This window comes from Pezoporus occidentalis, unplaced genomic scaffold (genome assembly GCF_034315485.1).
Source record: "Pezoporus occidentalis ecotype Australia unplaced genomic scaffold, CSIRO_AGI_Poc_V1 ctg7, whole genome shotgun sequence".
Taxonomy (NCBI): Eukaryota; Metazoa; Chordata; class Aves; order Psittaciformes; family Psittacidae; genus Pezoporus; species Pezoporus occidentalis.
The window spans coordinates 9,211,776-9,236,083 of NW_026916052.1; the positions used below are offsets into that span (position 1 = coordinate 9,211,776).

Sequence of the window (24,308 nt, forward strand, 5' to 3'; positions counted from 1 at the left end):
TCTTTAACAAAAATGAAGTACCATCTTTTATGTAATAGATTGCAGATGCTACTGCCATGCCATCTTAACTTCTTTCATAATTTTAGTTTGTTTCCCTGTTTTCTGTACACTTCTTAAGCTGTTTCCATTTTATTTGTAAGACAGTGTACTATTTTTAATTTTTCAGTATACCTGTGGGGTTTCATTTTGAAAATTATATTACTCATCAGCATTACAAGTTTGCTTAAGTAAAGCAGTTGTTTAGAAGCAAACAAGTCAGCTACTGTACTCTCCATGGACACCACTATACATCAATGTTGTAAGATATTAAAGTCTTCAGTCCTTTTATGAAGACTTTTATACAATAAATCTTTTGTAGATCTGTGAGTTTCTGCCTGTTTGAGTGTATTCAGAACTGGAGGCAAAGACAAATTCTTCAAATACTGCATTGTATTGCTTCAGTAGAGCCCAAAATAGCATATTTAATGTGCTCATCACCACTGTTTTGAACTGTGTAGTTTTCTAGCATCCTTTAGAAAAAATGTTTCATCTAAATTTCCAATTTTTTGTATCATTGCTAATAATCTAATCATGTTTATGAAGCATCTTGAGTTTTGTCTCAACTGCACCTTATAACCAGAAATGCAAAATTAAATACTGTGGAGACCATGCTCTTAAAATCTTTCATTAGATGACAGTGTTGTGGTTTTAAAGGAACTCAAGGATAAGCTGTCATAATTTTGTCCTAGTTACCAAGATAATCAATAGCTGGTTTGGGTACTGGTTTTGGAATGTGGGAATGGATTAATAAGCTTATTAGTAGACTGATGGAAATAGCAGCAGGAAGGCTGTGAAATAGCTCAGATTAGGGTCAGCGTCACAGTTCTTGAAATAAATTGCCACATTACCCTCACTCAAGTGGAGAAAGTTTCTTTCATGAAACTGACTTGTTGACAAAGATCACAGTCTGAAACATGATAAGGTGAAAGAGAATATAAATGTGTTCCAACAGATGCTGGAAGGGGGAGAATGGGTCAGAATACATAAGAGGGACATTTTGACTTTGCCAGACTAGCAGAGGGCATAGGCAAGAAGAACTTTACAAAATATCCTAAGAAATCAGACATACACTTAGACTTCTATCTCTTAGTCTTATGTGCTATGATACAAATAATTTCTGGTAATTTAAAGTTACTTTAATCCACTGTGAATCATTCAATGAAATACCTGTTACATTAACCTGATTGAAAGTAGAAAGGTTATTGTTTAAGGTTTGTATTCAGCAGTGGAGCCTGTAAGATAAGTTTTATGGTTTTAGACTGTATTTGAAGGTGAAACAAATATTCTGATTCCATTTAAGTGTGTGTGAGTGTATAGAAAGTTTTCATTTGCAAAGAATGGCGATCACAATTTGTTGTTTTTTTTACTATTACTATTATTTTTTCAATACTAGACCAAATGGCCTTAATATTGAAATTCTTTTCCTATATGAGGTATCTTGCGTGTTACAAAGCAGACATTTTGTGTAGGTATTCCAGATTTTTCAGAGCATCCAAACTAAATGAAAAGATTGAATGTATTCAGTATGACCAATATGACAGCATCATATTACCCAGCCTGCTGAATGTCTGCAGGTGCAATTTATGGTGTTGTAAAAGCATGTTTCTTGTTCCTCTGCTGTTTTGAACAGCAGCAGGAAATTATGGCCAGTACAATAACAAGATAGGGACCTCCATAAATGCCAATGCCAAGTTCAGATGGGGATTTGTAAAACTGACACTCAATACAAGATGGATACTGTTAGCAGCTAGTTGTTCTCTAAACAAGTGTGTTTTCACAGAATAGGAATAATCAGAAATGGCTATACCATCAGCACCAAAATTGTTATTTAGGAAAGGTAATCTTCACATTTGAGATTTATTCAGAATCACGCGTTCTGTCTCTCATAGAATTGATCACTGTGTTGCCAGAAGTGACATTAAGTGACCTTATTGTGCAAGTATCACCAATAAAACATTATTCCCCTTTCCCACCCATAACCTGTTAATTCATCTAAAGTCACAGATGGTTTCTAAATTCTTTTATAGCTAAAAAAAATGCATTAAACCACTTGATTTTGAATATATTTACCTCTCTGAGGTGCAGCCAATGACATGGACCTGTAACATTCGCTTGTCAATAAAGGAGTTACATATTAACATGTTGCAAGTACAACTCATTTTATTGGTACAAGCACAGCAGTCCTGTAAGCACAGATGGGGAAGAGGATGCTCATAATCCTTTTATTTTCCATAGTAGCAATCTGGTACGATCCAGTGTTGAAGCATAAAAATCATGTTCAGAAATCTTGAGTTTGAATCTGGAACCACAGATAGATAGTGGCTCCTTCTAATCAGAGCTTTGCTTTGGAAAAACAGGAATGGATATTTATGTATGTAGCAAGAAAAGTAATTTGGTATCACAGCACCACCTGGTGACAATTGCTAGAACTATTATTTTGAATGTTTGATGGGAACTTCTCCAAGTCATCTTTGCAGCACGGAAAGCAGAATGATTATGGATGGATTGTTAAGTAGAATCCTTATGGAGGATTTCACCATTCTGAACTATCTTCATGGCAAAATCGTCTTCTGGGCAAAACGTTGTAGAATTTTTTAATTCTTAAGCTCTTCAGGTTTAGGAGAGAGAGGAAAAGGACAGTGAAGGCTGATCATAGCCGAAGAAATACAACCTCCCTTGAAACCCACCTACCTTGATAGGTAGAGGTAGGCTCTTTCAGACAGCAGCACACAGCTCCCAAAGCCCAGACATCTGACCTTCTGGAGGGGAGCTCACCTCTCTTGACTACAAGAGGGAGTACATTTACTTGGATTCACTTCTCTAAAGCTACCATTTTGTAAATCATTTGCACTGTTCCTTGATAACAGTGCTCAAGCAGGCATTGAAGATCCTTCCTGACTAGAAACCTTGATGCAAATATTGCAAATGGTTGCTTAAAGGCAAGTTACCTGTCTGTGTGTAGCGTTATTCTTCCATTTGGAATCCGAATTATTTCATTGCAGCACGTTTTCACAGAGATAGAAAAGAACATTCTGAATGTCATGCAGAAGAGCAGCTCATAGCATGGGATTAGGAATTTAAGGTATCTTGAAGAAAGCATTTCTGCAAAGGTTCCTGTTTTCATTTTCTGACTTCTGGTTTTCTTAGGAAAAAGGGAGCACTGTCTTATACAGAGGAAAGATGAGATAGCAAGTTATCCGTGGCATTTGGCTTCCATAAGAAACAATATTTCATAACTCCCTTTGAGTTTCTAGTGGCACACTTTACATTTTATTTGGCATTTATACACTGACACACCACCAGTAAATTTTGCTGAATCTAGTCTGCTAGTCTTGCCAGCTCCTGTTAACTCCTGGATGCTTTGTCAAAACACGTGAAACTACGTTTTTCTTTTGAAGTCTTGTGATGATACAGTATCATCCTTGGCTTCTTCAGTATACCTTGGGAAGAGTGAAAGCTTCTTGTCCTCAGTGAAGTCAAAAAGATTTCAGTGGCATTAGAAATGAACACAAATATACACTTTCCGGATTAATACTTCCATGATAGCCCTTCTTTAGCACATTCCTGGTTTCAGTTATTCCCTATATACCTTCCTTAGGAGACATTGATATACCTTTATAAATTACAGGCCACAAATAGTTCTATAGCTCCTTTCAAGACTGGCTTTTTCTAAACTTCAGTATGATCATTGTGCCAGGTTGACATCAGAGACTTCTGTAAGGGTAGGAGTTGCCAGAACTGTGGCCAATGCACCTCTCCCCTCCTTCCACAGGCATACACAACTTATTAAATTAGATTAGTTACACAGAGACCCTGTCATTGAGAGCACAAAGGTATCTGTATTACATAATATATAGCATAGTGCTGTCATGGTTAGTGCAGGAAAGTAGTGTGGGGCTTGAAAGGGGTAAAATTGTACACTTTATAAACAGTAACAGCAGTTATATATGCAGTCTTCCAAATTTCTCATCATTTACTTTGAAGAGATTTGTGATTTGCATGCAGAATAAAATCAGGATAGTATTTGAAATAAGCAATTCCAACTGGACCCTTGTGAGCATTATTGACTATGTGTGACTTGTGCGAATATTGACTGTTGTATCTGTTTACCTCATACCAACATTTCGTAGTATTTCTGGAAATTAACACTGACATATTTAATCTTGCAGCAAGCAAGATTAGTCAAAGTAGTACAAGGAAGGAAACAGAAGTGAAAGGATCCAAAAAAAAAGTTCATAATTCATCTTCAAAGGACACCAAAACTTCTTTGAAGGCAGGACATGTACGAGAAGGTCCACCTACATTAGAAGATGAATCTTCTGTCTTGGAAACCTTTCAAAACAAGGATGGAAGTCTGCAAGAAGTAAGAGATTCCAAATCACTGGGATTTTGGGGAAAAAAAAACAAATCAAAACAACAACAATACAAAAACAAACAAACAAAAAAGCAATTAAGGGGTATTGATAATTCTTTTGGTAAAATGAAGATCTGGTATCCTGAGGGATAATGTACATGTGTGGGCAAATAAGAAGGGGTCATTTTTGGTTTCAAATCAAGGTGATACATTCAGTCTTTAAATGGTCTTCATTTGCCAAATCCAAGTCAAGTATAGCATAATTTTCAGCTAAGGGCCAAAAGCTACCAGAAATTAAGTTAAACTTCTGATGCTTCAATATGAATTTTCTGTGAAATTTGATGTAAGAGAAGGCTATCTTTAATAGTTTTAATAGAGAAACGCCTATTGCCAGTCAGCTGAAGGCTTTAGTAACACACGCAGAATTGCTGCTACTTGAGCCAAGTTTCTCAGAGAGGGATGTCAAAAGTGTGGATTTTTTTTGCCATCATATAGTAATATTTGACTATCTTAGAAAAAAAAAAAAAAACAGCATTTATTTTCTAAAGCAGTTCTTGTTTCTCTGTCACTGTTTCCCTACTGTGATTTGCCTGATAATTGAGTTCAAGTGCAACAGTGCATTCAAATCAATATATTCAAAAATAAAAAATAAGAAAAAAAAAGAGAAATAAATTCCAATGTTCCTTTGAGTCAGAAATGGCTTTAGAATTTGGAAAACAAATTTTAAAGGGAATCATTTCCTGTTCAGTGCAGATAAATATAAATATAAATAATAAGTACAAAAAAAACATGGACCCTGTCACCTCTACTTCAAATTAAGACATTATTGAGTGCTAGGGCTCAAAGGACTGTAGTAGGTCTTAAAATCAAAGACAAAAGTTTCTGGGTTTTGCACATGGCATACATAGGAAAGTTACATGGAAATCTTAAAGGAATACAGTAATAGAAATTTTTAGGTTGGAAAAGACCTGTAAAATTATCAAGTCCAACCATTAACCCGGCAATGCCAAGGCCACCACTAAACCATGTTCCCAAGTACCACATCAACATCTTGTTTAACATCTTTGTCGCTGACATGGGCAGTGGGATTGAGTGCGCCCTCAGCAAGTTTGCCAGACACCAAGCTGTGTGGTTCGGTTGATATGCTGGAGGGAAGGAATGCCATCCAGAGGGACCTTGACACGCTTGTGAGGTGGGCTGATGCCAACCTGATGAAGTTTAGCCATGACAAGTGCAAGGTCCTACACCTGGGTCGGAGCAATCCCAGGTACAGCTACAGGTTGGGCAGAGAAGAGATTCAGAGCAGCCCTGTGGAGAAGGACTTGGGGGTGTTGCTTGATGAGAAAATGAACATGAGCCGGCTGCAGTGTGCGCTTGCAGCCCAGAAAGCCAACTGTATCCTGGGCTGCATCAAAAGGAGCGTGACCAGCAGGTCGAAGGAGGTGATCCTGCCCCTCTACTCTGCTCTTGTGAGACCTCACCTGAGTATTGTGTGCAGTTCTGGTGTCCTCAACATAAAAAGGACATGGAACTGTTGGAACAAGTCCAGAGGAGGGCCACGAGGATGATCAGGGGACTGGAGCACCTCCCGTATGAAGACAGGCTGAGAAAGTTGGGTTTGTTGAGCCTGGAGGAGAGAAGGCTGCATGGAGACCTCATAGCAGCCTTCCAGTATCTGAAGGGGGCCTATAGGGATGCTGGAGAGGGACTCTTCATTAGGGACTGTAGTGACAGGACAAGGGGTAATGGGTTAAAACTGAAACAGGGGAAGTTTAGATTGGATATAAGAAGGAAATTCTTTCCTGTTAGGCTGGTGAGGCACTGGAATGGGTTGCCCAGGGAGGTCGTGAATGCTCCATCCCTGGCAGTGTTCAAGACCAGGTTGGATGAGGCCTTGGGTGATATGATTCAGTGTAAGGTGTCCCTGCCCACGGCAGGGGGGTTGGAATGTGATGATCTTAAGGTCCTTTCCAGCCCTAACGATTCTATGATTCTGTGATCCTATAACGTGTCTTTTAGGTACCTCCAGGAATGGTGACTCCACCGCTTTCCCAGACAGCCTGTTCTAATGCTTGACAGCCCTTTTGGTAAAGAAATTGTGCCTAATATCCAGTCTAAATCTCCCCAGTGCAGCCTGAAGCTGTATAGCCCAGTTTAGTTTTGCTTGATAAACATGAGTAATTGTTTAATGTCACAGGAATTAAATCAAAATCTGTGGAATTAGCACTAATTTTTTAAGATTCTTGTCAATACTATAATGTGCAAGCTTGTAAATTATTTGTTTTATTTGCTGAGGTCAGTAGCTGATAGGTTACTAACCTACAGAACTTTTGAATGCTTACTATAATTGTTACGTCTTCAGTGCGTTAACATGCTGCATTTTCTTTCAGTCTCATAAGTATATCATACAAGCATTGGTGCTGTATAATAGTTGGCCACTTGAAGAGAGCGAGTCTCTCTTTGTTCAGGAACTGAAAGAAATGGAGAAAAATGAAAGCAAAGGTAGGTCAACGTATGTATTTATTCAAATACATCATGTTAACGATTAAAAAAGGTTGTATTGCTACAAGCCACAACCATATGTTTTTTTCTTTTATTCACTACTTGAGTGAAATAATTAAGCAATGAAGCTCTTTGTTCTGTGGTTTATAGAAATGAAGTTTGATTGCATAATTCTATATTTTTAGTTCACAATTCATAAGGAAATCAAAGAATACACTGCAAAACTCACCTGAGTTTCCTAGGGCTTAACTTTTAAGTAGGGATCTAGAACAGCTACAGAAGTATGACTGCTTCTACAGTCAGAGACTGATGAAGTGTAATGTAAAAGCACAATGCCTTGACAAAGTACATCCAAACACAGAATTTCTCCTGAAACCAGACAGACACACTTGCTGATAGTTTAAGAAGATGCACTGACAAGAGAAAAAAAATAAAAAAAGGCCTGTTTTAGGATATATATTACTTCTGTACTACTAGCAGAAGAATTTAGGCAGGAGGCAAGACTAGGAAAGGCCCTAAGGCCAGGCTTTGCATTCAAGCCAGGCAGGGGACACAGAAATTAAAGGTTTTCTTTTTTTTGTAGATTCTCTTAACATTTTTTGTTAAGGGACAAGGGAAAAAAAATAAAAGGACACAAAACCCAAACCAAACCAACAAACAAAAAAAAGAAAAACCCAAACCAACACACATTAAAAGCCATTAGAATACTAGTCAGTATCTTATAAATTACATAAATGTCTCATATTTGTTTCTCCTTATGATTTGGATCTTAATTATGCTAGAGGAAAATTTATCACGCTGGATCAAACAGCCCGAGGCAAGTCGGCTGCCATTCCACGTCCAACTATGAGTGATGCTAGAGATGTAGTTCCAGCAGGCACATGCACGCAGAACACATACACACTGCATACATACATATATACGTTGCCAGCCATGCTGATGACATACCTAGAACACTCACACAAACACAGATAGTGCCAGTGGCTTCATCCTGCTTCCCTCTCTGCCTGGACAGAATGGACATCCAGTAGAGAGTTTTTATATATATGCATGTGTGTGTATGTGTATATAAGGTGGATCCTTACAACAGCTGGACTTTAACACCCAGTCTGCCAGTACCTGGCCCCTGGATCCCATACCAGCTCCTGAGGCTGCAGCCCTACTCCAGCTGCTGGTGCAGACTATCAAACACACATGCACGTATGCAGCTAATTCCCCTGTGCTCTCACTCCTAAATTTCCTGGAGAAGCTAAAATGCTACTTTCCGCTATTCATTAAATTACCAATATCATCAATATTAAAGTTCTATACATCAATTTTTCAAATATGAAATAAGGAGAAATTATTTGCATTGTCCTCCTTCCATATATGCACACTTGCTAATACCTTTAAATTTTCTTTCAATCTTTAAATCTTTTTTCTGATTGTGAACTAGTCTTAAAGCGATTGGAAAACTGAGCTTTATCATTTAAAGCTGCTAGCACCAGATGTTAAACACACAATTCATATAATAGCAGTGTTGGTGTGTAACCAAAAAGGCATCTTCTCACTGTGTGATTTTTAGGAAAGCTGCAATGAGCCAGGTGGAAAATTTCTCCAACAAATTTTCACCATTTCAGTTGTCACTATTTCATGTAAGACGACAGTGCCATCTGGAGTTAGTTTTGCGTTAAAGCTAATTTGTCATGGCAAAAACGTATTTCAGCTTTGTGTTAGCATTTACTAAAGTCTTTTAGACTAGCCTCCATCTAAATGAAGACTCATACTATTATTCTGTCAGCATTCACCAATATTATAAATATTTATTAAGAGCATTTTTGAAGAAAGTAAGCTTTTTGGCATACAGATGCTGTGATAATTCTGTATGTGTGGATGTTTGGGGTATTTCTTCATTCAAAATCCTTAATACTGCAGTTTGGCAATCATTTTGAAAAGAACTGTGTTAGCAAACGTTATTTCATTACTAATATTTAGTCATATTTATGATATACAAAATCTCATTAAATGTTTTATTAAAAAGCTCATTGCACAAACAAAACATTAAAAAGGCATTAACCAGGAAAACCGAAGTACACAGAAATTAGAAAGTGCCAGATATTTTATTATTTATACAGTCTTTATTATTTTGTCCCTTTTTTTTTTTTTTTTTCCCACTTCCATTGGGAACTGTTAATGGGGCAAGACTTCAATGGAAAAATAGTTAGAAAAACCCTAAGGCCTGGATCATAATTCTTGTGTGAAAGTGGAAAAAATATCAGGGAATCTTGCAACTGCTTATAGCATTTTAAGTTGTTTGACTATGTGAACAAAATTATTTAAAATTATTTTAAGATTTGTTTCGTATACATGACTTCCAGCTATTTCCTTTTGGGTTTGTTTGGTTTTACTTTTCTTGTAGTAAGATCAGAAGTTTTATCGTGCAACTGTCACAAACCAGAATTGAATTATCAGTGTGTGCTGAATGCTGTCTGCAGCATGTATTTCATATGTTGTCTTCAGCTAACTCAAGAGTATTAGCTGTTGATACAAGAAAACTGTTTATCCAACTGGAATAGCAGAGGGAGACAGTGTGACCAACTCAGGTAGCAGAGGCAGGCTTGAAAAGGTAGAGGTAATATCCTTTGGAACATTCCTTTTTTAGCTCCAAAGATGGGGAATTTTCTCCCACAGGTTTTCTTTTTCCACCGGAGAACTTGCTGGCTCATGCCAAGGGCAGGATTTCACAAGATGTTTAATAGGGTATTCAGTTCTCCCTCTCTCTTTCTTACCTTGCCTGTCTGTAGCAATTCACCACTTGTGGTTTAAGCCCAGTCAGCAACCCAGAACCACGCAGCCACTCGCTCACTCCCCCTTCCTTCCTCCCCCAGCTCCTGGAGGGATGGGGAGGAGAATCAAAAGAATGTAACTCCCATGGGTTGGGATAAGAACAGTCCAGTAACTAAGGTATAACACAAATCACTACTGCTACCAATAATAATAATGATAAGGGAAACAGCAAGAGAAGAGAATACAACCGCTCACCACCTGCCGACTGATACCCAGCCTGACCTGAGCAGTGATGTAGCCCTTCTGGGTAACTGCCCCCAGTTTCTATACTGGGCATGACATGCTGTGGTATGGAATACCCCTTTGGTCAGTTTGGGTCAAGTGTCCTGTCTCTGCTTCTTCCCAGCTTCCCCTCCTCCCTGGCAGAGCATGAGACTCACGAAGTCCTTGGTCAGAGTAAACATTACTGAGCAGCAACTAAAAACATCGGTGTTATCACCGCTGTTCCCAGGCTGAAAGTCAAAACCACAGCACTGCACCAGCCACTAAGAAGGCAAAAAATGACTGCTACTGCTGAGCCCAGGACATGTCAAAAAGTAGGTCACTGAGGATATTTGATGGTGCTAGAGTTTACAGACCTGTAGACCCTGAAGCCATGCTGTAAAACCCCACTCTACTACTGCACCACAGTGGTAGTTTCCTCCTCTCTTGGTGTATTTTTATGCAACCTCAATGTCTGGATGATCCCAGCATTAGAAAGATTCTTGATATTGCTGTCTTTTTAGAATATCTCTGACTGAGGGTCCAGTTAGAGGCAGGAAAAGCAACATCTGAATTTCTCAATCATTTCGTAACCAAATCCGAAAGCCTTTCATGGGACAAGAGTAATTTCTGCCATCTACTGGGTAATCCCACTAAATGCTCATATTCAGTGCTATATTTCAAATACTGAGAGCATAGTATCTTCTCAAAGAAAACTTGAAAAGACTCCTCTGTATTTTACCTGTGAGTAACATACATTTTCAATAATCTGAATTTCATAAATCAGGAGTAGCGGTCTATCTTGCCTAAAAAAAACAAATAAAACAATTGTGGTATCTGAATCTGTTATTTGAAGTTATATATTTAAGATAAGAATCGTTTAGTGTAATTGTTCAGCTTGTCATGCACAGGACGTCAGACTGGATGATCACTGTGGCCCCTTCCAGCATTAGACTAAGTGAATCCTTCTTCTTATCACATCCCATACAAAGCAGTTGCTTGGCTTTGTTATTGGAAAAGCCCTGAGGAGCTATTCACATCTCCCTCAGAGTCAACCATCTCATGGGCTGCATGATATAGTGCCAACCTGCAGCTAGTGGTCCCCCAGGAACATCTGGGGGATGATCGCAAAACTGGGGAGACTGCCTGCTCTGCTGAGGGAGGGAGGAGGGCTGGGGGAACCTGCGCAGTGCCGCATACTTTTAGCTAAAGGAGCTAAGCCTTTATATGATAGAGTCATAAGTCACAGAATAGTTTGGGTTGAAGGGACCTTAAAAGATCTTCTAGTTCCAACCCCCCTGCCATGGGCAGGGAAATCTTCCATTAGACCAGGTTGCTCAATGCCACATTCAGTCTGGCCTTAAACACTTCCAGGAATGGGGTGTCCACAACTTCTCTGGGCAACCTGTTCCAGTGTCTCACACCCTCACAGTGAAGAATGTTTTCCTAATGTCTGATCTAAATATCCCCATCAGCTTAAAGCCATTCACCTTTGTCCTATCCATACATGTCCCTGTAAAAAGTCCCTCTCCAGATTTCTAGAAGGCACCCTTTGGGTACAAGTGCAAGGTCTTCCTTGGAGCCTTCTCTTATCCAGGCTGAACAAGCCCAACTCTCTCAGCCTGTCTTTCTTTGTAGGAGAGGTGCTCCAGCCCTCTGATCATCTTTGTGGCCCTCCTCTGAATCTGTTCCAACAGCTGACATCCTTCATATGTTGGCAGTCCCAGAGCTGAACAGACTAATCCAGGTGGAGCAGAGGGGGGAATGGCTGGTCAGGCTCCTTTTAATGTAGCCCAGCATACAACTGGTTTTCTGGGCTGCAGGTGCACAGTGCTGAATCATCTTGAGCTTTTTGTCAGCCAACACCCCCATGTCCTTCTCCTAATTGTCCTACTCTCAATCCAGTCTCCTTGCAGCCTGTAGCTGTGCTTGTGTAGTAGTACAGGACCTCTGGAGTTAAAGCAGGAAACCTCATTTTAGCCCTGGTGATTTCATGTGTTTGTTTGTTATTTGCTAACTTCTCAGTGTGTGCATAAGAGCCCTGTCTTGTCATATGCTTGTTTGTTATTTACTAACTTCTCAGTGTATGAATAAGTCCAGAGGATCAAAATGTTAAAATTCAGAAATGTAGAATATAGAAGCCAGTCAAAGCTTGTAGTATCCCATAACATAACAAGTCTTTGTCTGATATCATTTAGCTAATAACACTGCATGTCTCTTGAGTGTTTCTATAAACAGTAAATGATTTATCTTTAAAAATTAATAATTCACTAAATAATGCATGTACACTAGCCTGAGTTATGGTGCTAATGTGTTATGATAATGTGAAATTAAATGGAAAGCCATTTATGTAATGATATTATAACTTACTTGCATTTCCTCTGGAGTTCTTTTAGTATCTTCAATATTTGTGGAGACCACTTTAATTTTTGCTTTCATTCTTTAATGTATGCTGTGGTAGCATTGAATCAATTTAAGCTTAGCACTTTGGTGCCATTTTACATTATTTAAGTAGCATCAGAAGGAATAATACAATTTATATATAAACACATGTATAATGTATGATATAATACAATTTTATATCATATTTGTGTAGTTATATGTGTATTATGAATATGTTTCTATATATTTAATATTTACAATTTGATATATCCAGATAATTTTGGCCATGAGATTGCAGATCTTTTCCAAAGCTCATTAATCATGCAGCACAATGATTTGTCCTTAGTGGAAAGAAGTTAGAAAAGCATAGCATTAAGGGAAAGGTATCTTGTTATTATTATCAAATTGTAAAAGAGTCGCTCATTTCCTCTTTTTTTTCTAAGAGAAATCCCCTGTTTTACTGTATTGACTAAATCTATGTTTTCAGCATTTGTTTAACATTTCAAGCAGTATGAAGTTGGAGGAAAATAGAGATTTCAGACTCAGATCTTTAATCTGTCTCATAGTGGTGTGGGTTCATTCCAGGTTGTCTCAGTTGACATGTTCCTTATGCTGTTAAAGCTATACACTAATATAGCTTGCTTCATTTATTTATTTATTTATTTACTTGCTTATTTACTTATTTAACATGAGTATTATATGTAACAAGTGTTGTTAACAACTCCCCCCAGCTAAGACAGTGCAAAATAAGTGTCACAAATGTCAATTCTCACTATCTTTAATTCACATACATGGAATACATACAGCATATACATGTACAGATAAAATAATTAATACAAAATGTTCTCAGTTCTGAGAATGATAATTTTGAATTTCTTAAATATTCATCAAATCTCAAATATGGTTCTTTGCCTTAACTTCCTTGAATTTCTGGTGGGGTGTACCTTCCCTTCTGCTCTTCACACTTTCAGATGTATAAGCATATGAGATAGTAAGTTTTTACCTATTTTGAGCTTTTGACCAGTCTAGTGCATAACACTGACAGAGATTGTATGAGACTATATAAAAGAAGTAAGAGTCAGACTGTGATCCTGTACACTGCCATCTTTGGACTGACCCAGGCACAAGGCAACAAATGCAGTGACAGGTATGCCGGAACCGTGGCAAACTCACATTTAAGCCCTGGGTAAAGTGCTATTTAGGACAGATAAAGCTGTCACGATATATCCACCTTGTAAGTCTGTTTTTAAAAGTTATTTTGCACCCATGCTCTTTCTTGGTCACACAACAAATGTTAGTGTAGTACTTCAAAGTGCCAACTAATTAACTGACTTCTCTTTGTCTTTCTGTATGGCTGTTTTGTGCTGTTATTCCACCCTGGATATTATACGGGGAAATATATTTATGGATGACAATGGATTCTCTAATTCATCATGCATCATAACCACATCTGAATAGTACGTGGGGAAAAGCATGAGGAGCACAGCTTTCCTCTAACGCTCAGTTTTTCTGATGTACATAAGTCTGCAAGTGCTCGTAAAACAAGCAGAAAAACAAAAGATAAGGCATCTGAGAAGACAGAAAAAGAGAAGTCCAATAAGGAAAGAGGATCAATTCTACCTCTTGTTTCTCCACCTGAATCTCAGGTGAGAACAAAACCAAAAATTGCATTTGTTGAATGTGCCATCATTGTACCAAGATCAGTATTACTAGCACTTCTAGCGTATCCCCTTTCATTTGTCTGTGCCCTGCTTTGCCACCTTTTTAGCTTTATACCCGAGATTGAACTACACGTGTAAAAGACATGCATCCTGTGTTTAGAGATGTAGTTGCACATTTCTTTGTGTATGTATAAAGCAGCTATTAATTGTTCTTTTTGTTGAGCTAATTTCAGTCTCTTCTGAAGGTTTATTAAATTCCATGAATTCACCATCTTCATGTCCCATTAGTCCCCCACTGTAGCAGTTTTCAGGAGATGAAGTAGGTATTTCAACTATATATAGTGAGTTCCCATCTCACATGTCACAGTTGCCATTAGCTTGCAGATATACAGTGTTAGAAAAATTGTTACCTGCTTACAAATTCTTCTCACCTGTAGTGGGATAACCTGAGTGTTCTGTGCTTGACTGAAAGGCTACTGCCAGCCTGTATGCCTTAAAAGGAATAATTGACTTTATGGATTGCAAACAGATTAATGGAAGACAAAGGAGAAACTGACAGCTCCTCATTTAATGGTATTGCTTTTGCTGGGAATTTTGCTGCCTGATGGCAGGTAGTTCAAGAGGAGAGCATCTCCAAAGAGTTTTTCATGAGAAATCTCTATTGAATTGTTTTGTTGACTGAACCTACTGTTCAGCAAACTTCCCAATGATTCATATCCACACGTAATTATATAGAGCTCCAGAATAGTGCCTGAGTGGCTGCAGTTGAGATTGTTGACCATAGAAATGCAATGCAGATTCAGGCTGTGTCAGATTTCAGCTTCAGTTATGGGGTATGCTAGGGGTTCTGGGGTGTTGGTTCTTGGGATTTCTTCAGGCTGCCACTAAAACAGATGCAGGTTTAGAGATGGGACTGCTTACAGATAAAGAAGATGCTCACCTTTAGTCTCAAATAAAAGCTAAACTCCTGTCTTTACCTCTAAATCTTAGGCTTAAATCTTCTGCAGATGGTAGAGTTTCCAGAAATATATGCAGCACAATATCTTGTTCATTAGTCAAACAGCAGAATAGTCTCCTAGATTTCAGGCACTACTTGTACCCCACAGTTTTGGAGAAGCTATCTGTTAGGGTGATTTAGAGTTTGAGAAGTGACTGGGAAAATTCCTGATGCCTCATAAGACAGAGAGATGTATTTCTACACAAAAAGCCTAGTTAAGTATAATAAGACTTCTAGTAAAAAGCTTATGGAAGGAAAAATGAAAAGGCAGGAAAAAAAGGAAAAATGACAGGAAGATAAGATGAGAAAATCACTGCAAAATGCCTTGTTCAAACAGAGTGTTCAGAAGAACTGGAAGTGTGGAGCATGCTGCATGAGAGTGGAGGGAAGCATGTAAACAAAATACCTCAAATTGCTTCTAGACATTGCCAAGTAATCTTTCTTTGGCAGCCACTGATTGTGTAGTAATGCATGTCAAAGTCTACCAATGGAAATGTGTATCAGTCGGGAAAATTACCAGGGTACGGAAACATACCTTCATCCTAAATAGTGGTGTTAGATGTATACTAATGAATATATTATGTTTATGATACTTCACTTTCAGCAAGCTGCTTCAAACAAACCACACTGGACTTTACGTCTAGTTAGTGAACAGAGAGAGGCAGACATTCTGGAGGTAAAGAAAGATACACAGCGAGCAGATGAGATCAAAGCCATGAAACAAGCATGGGAGTCTGCAGAGCCAGGAAGAGCTATCAAGGTAATATCAGAGTGCAGTCTTTGTAGTGATGTTTCTTAACAAGTTCCAGGAGCTGCTGTGGTGGTAGAGCAGCTGCCACAACAGAGACCTGACTTCATATGGCTGTCCTCTTCACCACTCTGTGGAAGACAGGCAATTTGACACAGCTTAAAGAATCAAAAGTGATTTTCATAGAATCATAGAATAGTTAGGGTTGGAAAGGACCTTAAGATCATCTAGTTCCAACCCCCCTGCCATGGGCAGGGACACCTCACACTAACCATATAACCCAAGGCCTTGTCCAACCTGGTCTTGAACACTGCCAGGGATGGAGCATTCACAACCCCTCTCGGCAACCTATTCCAGTGCCTCACCACCCTAACAGGAAAGAATTTTCTCCTTATATCCAATCTTGTGCATGAATTCTATACAGGAATCCAGACCATCTACTTTAGACTTCTGCAGATCACTGCGACTTTAGATTCTACCTTACAAAACAAAGTTTAACCTTAGAAAGCCCACTACCTTTACTCAATTGCAAAGCTGCTACTTGTGAAGTGTTTAATGTTTAGCATGAACAGATTCTACTGAGACATACACTGTTGCAAACATGCCAGAAAGATTTATCTTGAAGAACTAACACTTGGCCATATCATCAGTCAAACCTTCCCTGCAGCCAGGATTCCCAAATGCATTCTGGGTTGCAGGTTACCCGTGAGTTTGTACATGGTGCTCTGTATGAACTCACTGTTTTGGAGAAGCAATACTAATTCAGGAGCTCCTAGGAGAAAATTGTATTTCCCTAAGAAGGTGCAATTGGTGAATGTTTTCTGACCCTGCACTCAGCTTTTCAGGGTTTTGTTTTTTTTTTTGTTTGGTTAGGGTTTTTTTGATGGGTGGTTTATTTGGTTGTTGGGGTTTTTTGTTGTTGTTGCATTTTGGTTTGGTTGGTTTTTTTTTTGGAGGGAGTAGTTTGTTGGGGTTTTTTATTTAATCCAAAAATTATTTTAAACTGCCTAAAGATCAGTGTTTTTTCAGTATTCCACTGTATGATGATCTTCAGTATAAGTAAAGTATTCAACTTCTCAGGACTAATTCAATGGGAACTGTAACATCATTTCTGATTCCAGCCCCAGGCAGAGTTGGATACTGCATTCTGGTGTTAGGTTTATTATTGACAGCATCATTTCCTCATTTGAGTTGTGTACTAAATGTAGCCAGTACGCATGAAGCATTCAAAGTGTACTCCCTACTTTTCATTTTACTGAAGTACCATCTCACAATGCTTTATTTAGGGGTTCTTATTCATATACGCATTACACACTTGATAGAAATTAAAGATGAACTTTTAAGTACTAATGCTAATTTATTTCTCCTCTACTCAACACATTAAAGCTAAACAAATAAAGGTTCCAAAATGTTACTAGAAAAATTGGATGCTTAATATTGACAGGTTATTATTTCAGAAAAAATAATAAAAATCTATTGGAGATGTGGCTTGAATATGTCTCTGACATGAAATGTGGTCCTCTTATGTATACGCTTTTTTCACCCCAGTGGTTCATTAATAGTATTCCTGTTGTTAGAAGTGATATTTTCATAGATCAATGAAATATACTCACCAGTAATATGAAGTAGCATCATAACTCTAACGCAATGGATTTGAAGATTTACTGTCTTATTAACTACTTACAGATTTCTACTTTTGAGAATTCTTTAGAATTTAAAGTATTCAATAGAAGCTTTCTTATCTGGATTAAAACTTTGTTCTCTAGGCTTTTCAGGAACGCATGCGGTTTATTAATAAGTTTGCTGTGGGTTGTTCAGAGGAGCCCACAGATGGGACTGAGACTGCCAGTATAACACCTAGTTCAGGAGAAAGAGGTAAGGGTACAACTTTCTGTCAAGCAGGTCTTTGATTCATCATGTTCATCACATCTAGCTCCTTAGAAATGACTTCTGCATTAAATACTGATAGTAAGTGGATAGAACAGCCCCGATAAAAAGTGTCCAAATGCATAATGGCATGCTTAGTCACTTATCTTTTTCATCCTCTTTGTTTTAATTGTTGCATTGTTCTATTTTCAGACACAGATACAGCTTCACAGTTCTTGGAGGCTGCTAAGTTATCCTTAAGCAAACTTTACGCAGTCCTTCTGTACTAGAATTCTAACCCTAAAATAACCTGAAATTTTGGGAAGTTCACTGGAAAATACCTACTCCCTCAACTCCAAGTTTGTTACCAGATGTCATTAGTGTAGAAATATTAAAAAATTGTTTAGGAGCTGACATAGCATGTCAGTAAGACACTAATACTTCTAATGGGTGTATTTGTTGTTAATGCTTGTGGAAACTGTTTATAGACAGTGTCTGGAAGTGAGGTGTCAAAATGTGCATACTGAGTAGCATCAGTTTCTTGGCAGCTTCCCTATGTGTTGCCTAATTTTATTTAATGGTTACAGCTTCTATGCAGTCTCTTTTTATATTCTGTGGCAATTACTGGACTCTGATGAAAATCTGCACTGGGTGCAAAGCTGCTTGTTGTTTCTGTTCTTCTGAGAATAATGCAGAGATCAGGCCATCACAAAAAGGAAAGTATAGTACCCCGTCTGATTGTGACAGTATCTGGTTATGGCTCCAGTACATGGAACTAGAACCTGTGACCAGTACATAATTTGTTGAGATTGATATTACTATGATTAATACTGTGATTAATATTCTTAAGATTAGTATTACTGTGAGGGTGGTGAGGCACTGGAATATTTTGCCCAGGGGGGTTGTGAACGGTCCATCCTTGGCAGTGTTCAAGGCCAGGTTGCATAGAGTCTTGGGTGACATGACATGGTTTAGTGTGAGGTGTCCCTGGCCAAGGCAGGGGGATTAGAACTAGAGAATCTTAAGGTCCTTTCCAGTGCTAACTATTCTATGATTTTATAATATTTTGCCAGTCAGGTAAGTAATCCGTCTGGAAATGTTTCAGAAGTTAAAGTAGAACTAATCCTCACCTTGGACAAGCACATCATTAGTTACTTTTCGCATTCCAAAGGAACTTAAAGAAGTACCATTTCCTCTAAGTTAATGGGTAAGGACTTCAGTCATAGACAGTAAATACACAGACAGTAATTTCTTTTAATTCCGAAAAACCTGTTTTTCCTATTTTTTTGTGAGAAAATTGCAGTAATATTTTTCAATGTTTCAATTGATTACTACTGTAAGTAGTATAATAAGAGAGTTTTTATGGAAACAAACTACTGCAGTCACCGTTAAATCTCATCACATTTCACAAGCATTTTCAGCACATCCACATGAACAGAAAGATGGAATCATTGGAATAATCACAGTACAGCATCATGCTTAATACCAGATGTGTCATCTTACTGTGAGAATGCTACATTAAGCATAACATGGTTACTGTCTGTGTGGTTAAAGAAATCCTAAGACTTCAGAATGACAATTTTAGGTTGTCATGGGACCTTTTTTCTTTAGACTGGTATTTCCTAAGATAAATCTCTGCCAAAAGGGAATATAATTTTTTTAAACTATAGCCAGAGCTGAACAATCAGATTTGAGTGTGTGTGTTTTGGTTCTTTGGTGGTTTGGTTTTGTTTGTTTTTTTTTTAAATAAAAGAATTCCTTGCTGATTAGAAGTTATTCTTATATTCTTTAGACACTTGAAATTGATTGTTCTTGCTTAGATTTACAAACCTTCTTGAGTACTGTGGATTTTGCTAAAATATATATATTAATTTCATGCTAGCATATGCAGGTTTTTTGCAGCATCCTTGATTCTATCATGACTGTTCAAAGTAAAAAGGCAGAAATATTATATCATCTCCAAGGCATATTCTCGTGTAATAATGCATTTTGCTGAGCCAAAAGAATTAATTTAGGTGGAGCCTCCTATCATAACTGAATAACCAGTTTAATCTGTTTAATCTGTTCTATTGTAGATTCTGTTGCCACAGGAATGCAAGCATCACAGGCTGATACTGACTCAAGCTTACAGATGCAGCAAAACAAATGGGAGCCTATAGACCTTAGTCCTTACATAAGGTAAACTGCAGCAAGAACAATTAACTCCCAGTGAAATACTAAAATGAAAGACTGGCTAAAGATTTTCATGTGTAGACATTACTAAATGCAGTTTATTTTATGCACGTGTATCCTATCTGTAATTGGATGCAGAATAACAGATGTGAATTTAGACTTTATCCTTCACATATCATCTAAGTAAGCTACAATTCTATCACACACGTGTTAAAGTTGCTGTGAAAATCCTGGCCCACGTTTTACCTGCCCTTTATGTTGTTTACACAAAATCACTCACTTGTGAATGCGGAAGTGTAGATGGCATCAAGATACAGCTTTCAGCTTTGATTTCCTGGCATGGATGTGTTTTAAAATCAGTGCTTTCCTACATCAATTTATGATTATGTCCTTTCCTTAAAGTAACACAGGTCAAAGGTGCTGAATCATTGCACTGCATGTAATGAGTATGTGACATGAAAATTTGAAGAAAATGCATGTGCAGGCAAATACGTTAATTTCAGTGGTCATCTTGAAAGGAGCACATATGAAGGTTGCCAGGATGTGATATTAGATTCAAATAATATATTTGACCAATGAAGTTCAGTTAATAATAGCTAATACCTGAAATAATTATATTAATTTATTCAAAAAACTGCTGTTTATTACTTGTGTTGATGTGAACTTGCCTAGCTCATAAACATGCAGTTGCATGTTTGCTGTGCTGTAGGTAGAACCAGTTCAGTTTAAGTTCATTTGTATTCAATGTGGCATTTATGCAGCTCATTGATTTTCAAAAGACCTTAGAGCATGATGAAAAATCTCCAAATTTAATTTTAAATTGAACAGGAAACTGAAGTGAATAACATTAAAACAGAAGAAAATATGGCAAAGTATTTCCATAGGCTTGAGTCTTGTAAGCATTTCATTTGTCTTCAACTCCTTGACTTTTACACTAGTCATTTAAGTCAAACTATAAAAATATGTTATCTACTTAGCTGCCATTATGCCATGGCAAAAAAGAAAAATCAAAATACATTTGTCTCAATGCTGAATTTTAATACCAAAATCTTCTGGGAATATTTTTCTTGCAAATTAAAAATAAGGGTCACATGTAGGAGTTTTTCATATGCTCAAAGGTGAGGATGATTTTACAAATATTTTTAAAGTAGGCATTCAAGTATAAGACCTGGCCTCAGAATGTACTTGCTCATCAGTGTTATATATATAAGCAGAGAAAGTGTGACTCCTTAACCATGTCTAACCATACGCTGGTGACATTGCAGTATATAAACTAAATATATGCATAAGGTGTTAAGCAAAATATACACCACCCATACCTGTACGTGAAATGAGACAAATATCTTTGTATTTCCTTCAGAAAAACAATGGCAAAGCCTGTGATAAGAAATGAGTTTATCATTCAACAGCAAGAGATAAGTAAAGCAGAAAAAATCAAGCATTTTAAGGAGCTTCGAGAGCTGGCTTTGGAACAAAGAAAACAAGAACAAAATGACAGAACTCTGCTGAAGAAAAATATACTTGAAATGTATGAGAACTTGCAGGTAGGTTTTCAAGATTAATCTCAAGTAACTATTACTGTGACATCCACCACTAATGTGAATATCTTGATGAATGGAGTTTTCTTGGAATATGCATGATGCCAGCAAACAAAAATATGGAATAATTAACTAAAAAAAAAAGTTGATAAATAATAAATTTGGTAATAATAAATTAGTATAGGATCCATTCTTAGGATTAACTCAGGCAATGTATTGCACATGAAATCAGTACAAATATCTTAACAAAATCAGATTTACCCTTGATTGTCAGCAGGAACAAAATGATTCTTACACAGTGGTGATACAATGACCATCAGCAATCGGTTGGATTAAGAGCTCTTAAAACAGGATAAGAGACAGTAAAAATAATTTTACATCAAATCAATCTAACTACAGAAGTCGCTTGAAAACATATCCTTAACAAGTTCCCAGACAGTCTGATTTATATTACTTAACTACAAGTCTGCAAGGAGCCACAGTTCTCTAACAGTGACTGATTGATCTCAATAAGAATGCATATCCAGGTTTTCAGATGCTGCTATGATTTTGGGTGACTAACATAATCACATATTAGAAGCACAAATTTTTATTGAGTAGTTTCTAGTCTCCTAGAAAGTATACCCATTAAAGGTGTTTCACAGTACAAACTTAAAATTAGTTACTTGTGAGTATGCATACTGTGCTCATTAGCACTTGTACGTTTTTTATCATCCTTAGACCACAGAGAACTCTACAAAGATAACCAGGTTTTCCCATTTTCCAGGATGGAAATGTAAAGGAAGAAGTTTTCAGAAGTATCCAAGTCCCACTTGCCCAAAGTCTCATTGACATTCAATGTGATTTTAACTCCTTTAGTCCCTTAAAAGGCTGGAACTTCTTAGCTATTTAGGCATTTTTGAAAACAAGTTTTTAAGAGACGTGTTTAAAATAAAAAAGCAAGCCAGTAACTGAAGAGGGACTAGACCCAGATAGGTACCTAACCTGTTGCCTATCCTCCTTTCACACAATTAGCTTATTATGCCAGCAATTTTTAAAATATTTTAATGAATTTTCTCCTTCATGTTGAAAAGACTGACATACAGCAGTGTCACTGTGACAAATCAATAGAAATACACATGAAAATAAAAGGGGAGATGTACTCCCTGTACTTACAGAGTTCCAAAGAGAAACACAACAGGAAGAATGCAGTTATTAGTGAGGAAACCAAGATTCATGTACTTGGGGGGTATTGCTGTTTGTTTTTGGCTAGGCATCCTTAGATGAAGGACGGGACAGAATTCGCAACATTCGGGAAGCGTACCGCAATGAGCTGCTAGAGGCTGAGCGCAGAAAACAAGAAGAGCTGGAAGCTCAGGAAGCAGCCCTGCAAGCAGAGCAAGATGTACTCAAAAAAAAGCACAAAAAAAATACAGGGAAAAAGAAGTAGTTGCTACTTAAATGTATTAAATAATTCAGGAAAGAAAGTTTATATGCAAAGTTGAGAAATAATGTTATTTTCCAGTATTTTTGTCAACTATATCACATTTTATCTCTTTGACTAGTGCTAGTGAAGAAATTGATCTAGTATTATTCTTTTTGACAAAGTGTTCAGTAATTTACTTCTCATAAATGTACTCACTACTATTAGAGTTTGTATGTTTTACTGGAATAAAATTTTGCGGCAGAAATTCCTATTCCATTCAGATTCTTCTCCCAAAATCCGTGTCTCTCGTCTTTTTCCAGTCAAAACAGAACCACTCAAGAATTAATCAGAGTTGAAACAGTGAATGTAACCTATAAGTTTTGAAGCCATTTAACTTGGCAGAAACATGAGCTCTTTAAGAGGATGACAGTTTATGAAGTTTGTAATAATTAAATAGTGGCATACCACATTTTTCATATGTGGGCATTGGAAGGCTTCCCAAAGCCTGGTTCTGTAGGCACTCACAAGCCTTTTGTGTACTATAATGTTTTTCCCTTTCATCCTTCTCCTGAGTGTTTTTGAATCTCACAGTAACTCTGCAATGGCAAACTCATGGCACAACCTTCAAGGCTTGTTGAATACGCCTTAAAACCCTATTACTCTTTGTTTATCTTTCCTAAGTTATGTTTTGCCATGGTGGCTTTGCTCAAAGGCATTACAACAGACCCTTGGTTCCTAGACCTTCGACTTGAGTTTAAAAATGTTTCTTAAAGGTAGAACCAGTGTGTGAATGAAATTCTTGCTTCTCTAAGCATAGAATTCTTACATATTTGGGGTATAGTAATCAAACACACAAAAATATATGCATTCATACTCACTAGCTAGCACTCCGTACTAGGAGACAACTGGCAAAAGTCTTACAGTGATGAAAACTATCTCCAGACCAGGCAGTCACAAGCAGAAGCTTGGGAATTTAGACTGCTTACATATTGTATACATTCAGTGTGTCCAGTGTGTCCAAAACCATTTCATTATCTAGGCAACATGAGAAACCAGGATACTCACCTATTTGATGCAAATCACAGAAATGTTACCCTTTGCATTCTGGCTGCTGACACTGGCTGGCCAGTGCATTTGAAACTAGCTTTTCTTCTGCACCTTAATGACATACCAGATGTTTTCCTTCTGCTGGTTTTGCTCACCTCTGTTTTGTCAGTGTGTTGCTGCCTGGCTTGAACTTCACTCACTCCTCTATCTATTCTGTGGTGTCTGTTCTTTGTACATCACCACACCTACACACCTCCTGTGGTGCCTCTGCCTCCATTTGGCCTCCTTCCTTGCACACAACATAAGCTAAATTAACTGAGCTATTGTGTTTGAAAAGTACAAATTGAAGCCAGAGTCCTACAACTGCACTGGTAATTTTTATTTCAAAAAGTAGGAGCTAAGTTTTGCTTTGACCTATATAGGCGGCAAATAAGAAGTCTGTCAGTCTTGTACTATAATTGCTCTGACTTTGTCCTCTCTATTTTGGATATGGGCTCTACTGCTTCATAATATTCCATCTTGTTTCCATGGCAACAGCACGTGTTAGTTGTCTTCTTATGTGAATCTCTA

At 37.6% G+C, this 24,308-nt stretch overlaps 1 protein-coding gene across 3 annotated transcripts in view; it reads left to right on the plus strand.

Moving 5' to 3' along the window:
- ADGB (androglobin) overlaps positions 1-24,308 on the plus strand; it is a 112,879-nt gene that overhangs the window by 84,298 nt on the left and 4,273 nt on the right. The window contains exons 28-35 of one of the 3 annotated variants that reach the window (XM_062641948.1): positions 4,209-4,402; positions 6,784-6,895; positions 13,763-13,950; positions 15,567-15,722; positions 17,477-17,585; positions 19,652-19,754; positions 21,109-21,292; positions 22,539-22,959. In XM_062641948.1, the coding sequence (XP_062497932.1) occupies positions 4,209-4,402; positions 6,784-6,895; positions 13,763-13,950; positions 15,567-15,722; positions 17,477-17,585; positions 19,652-19,754; positions 21,109-21,292; positions 22,539-22,715 (1,223 nt within the window). In that variant the 3' untranslated portion in view covers positions 22,716-22,959. The other 2 variants (XM_062641950.1, XM_062641949.1) reach the window with 2 other exon arrangements.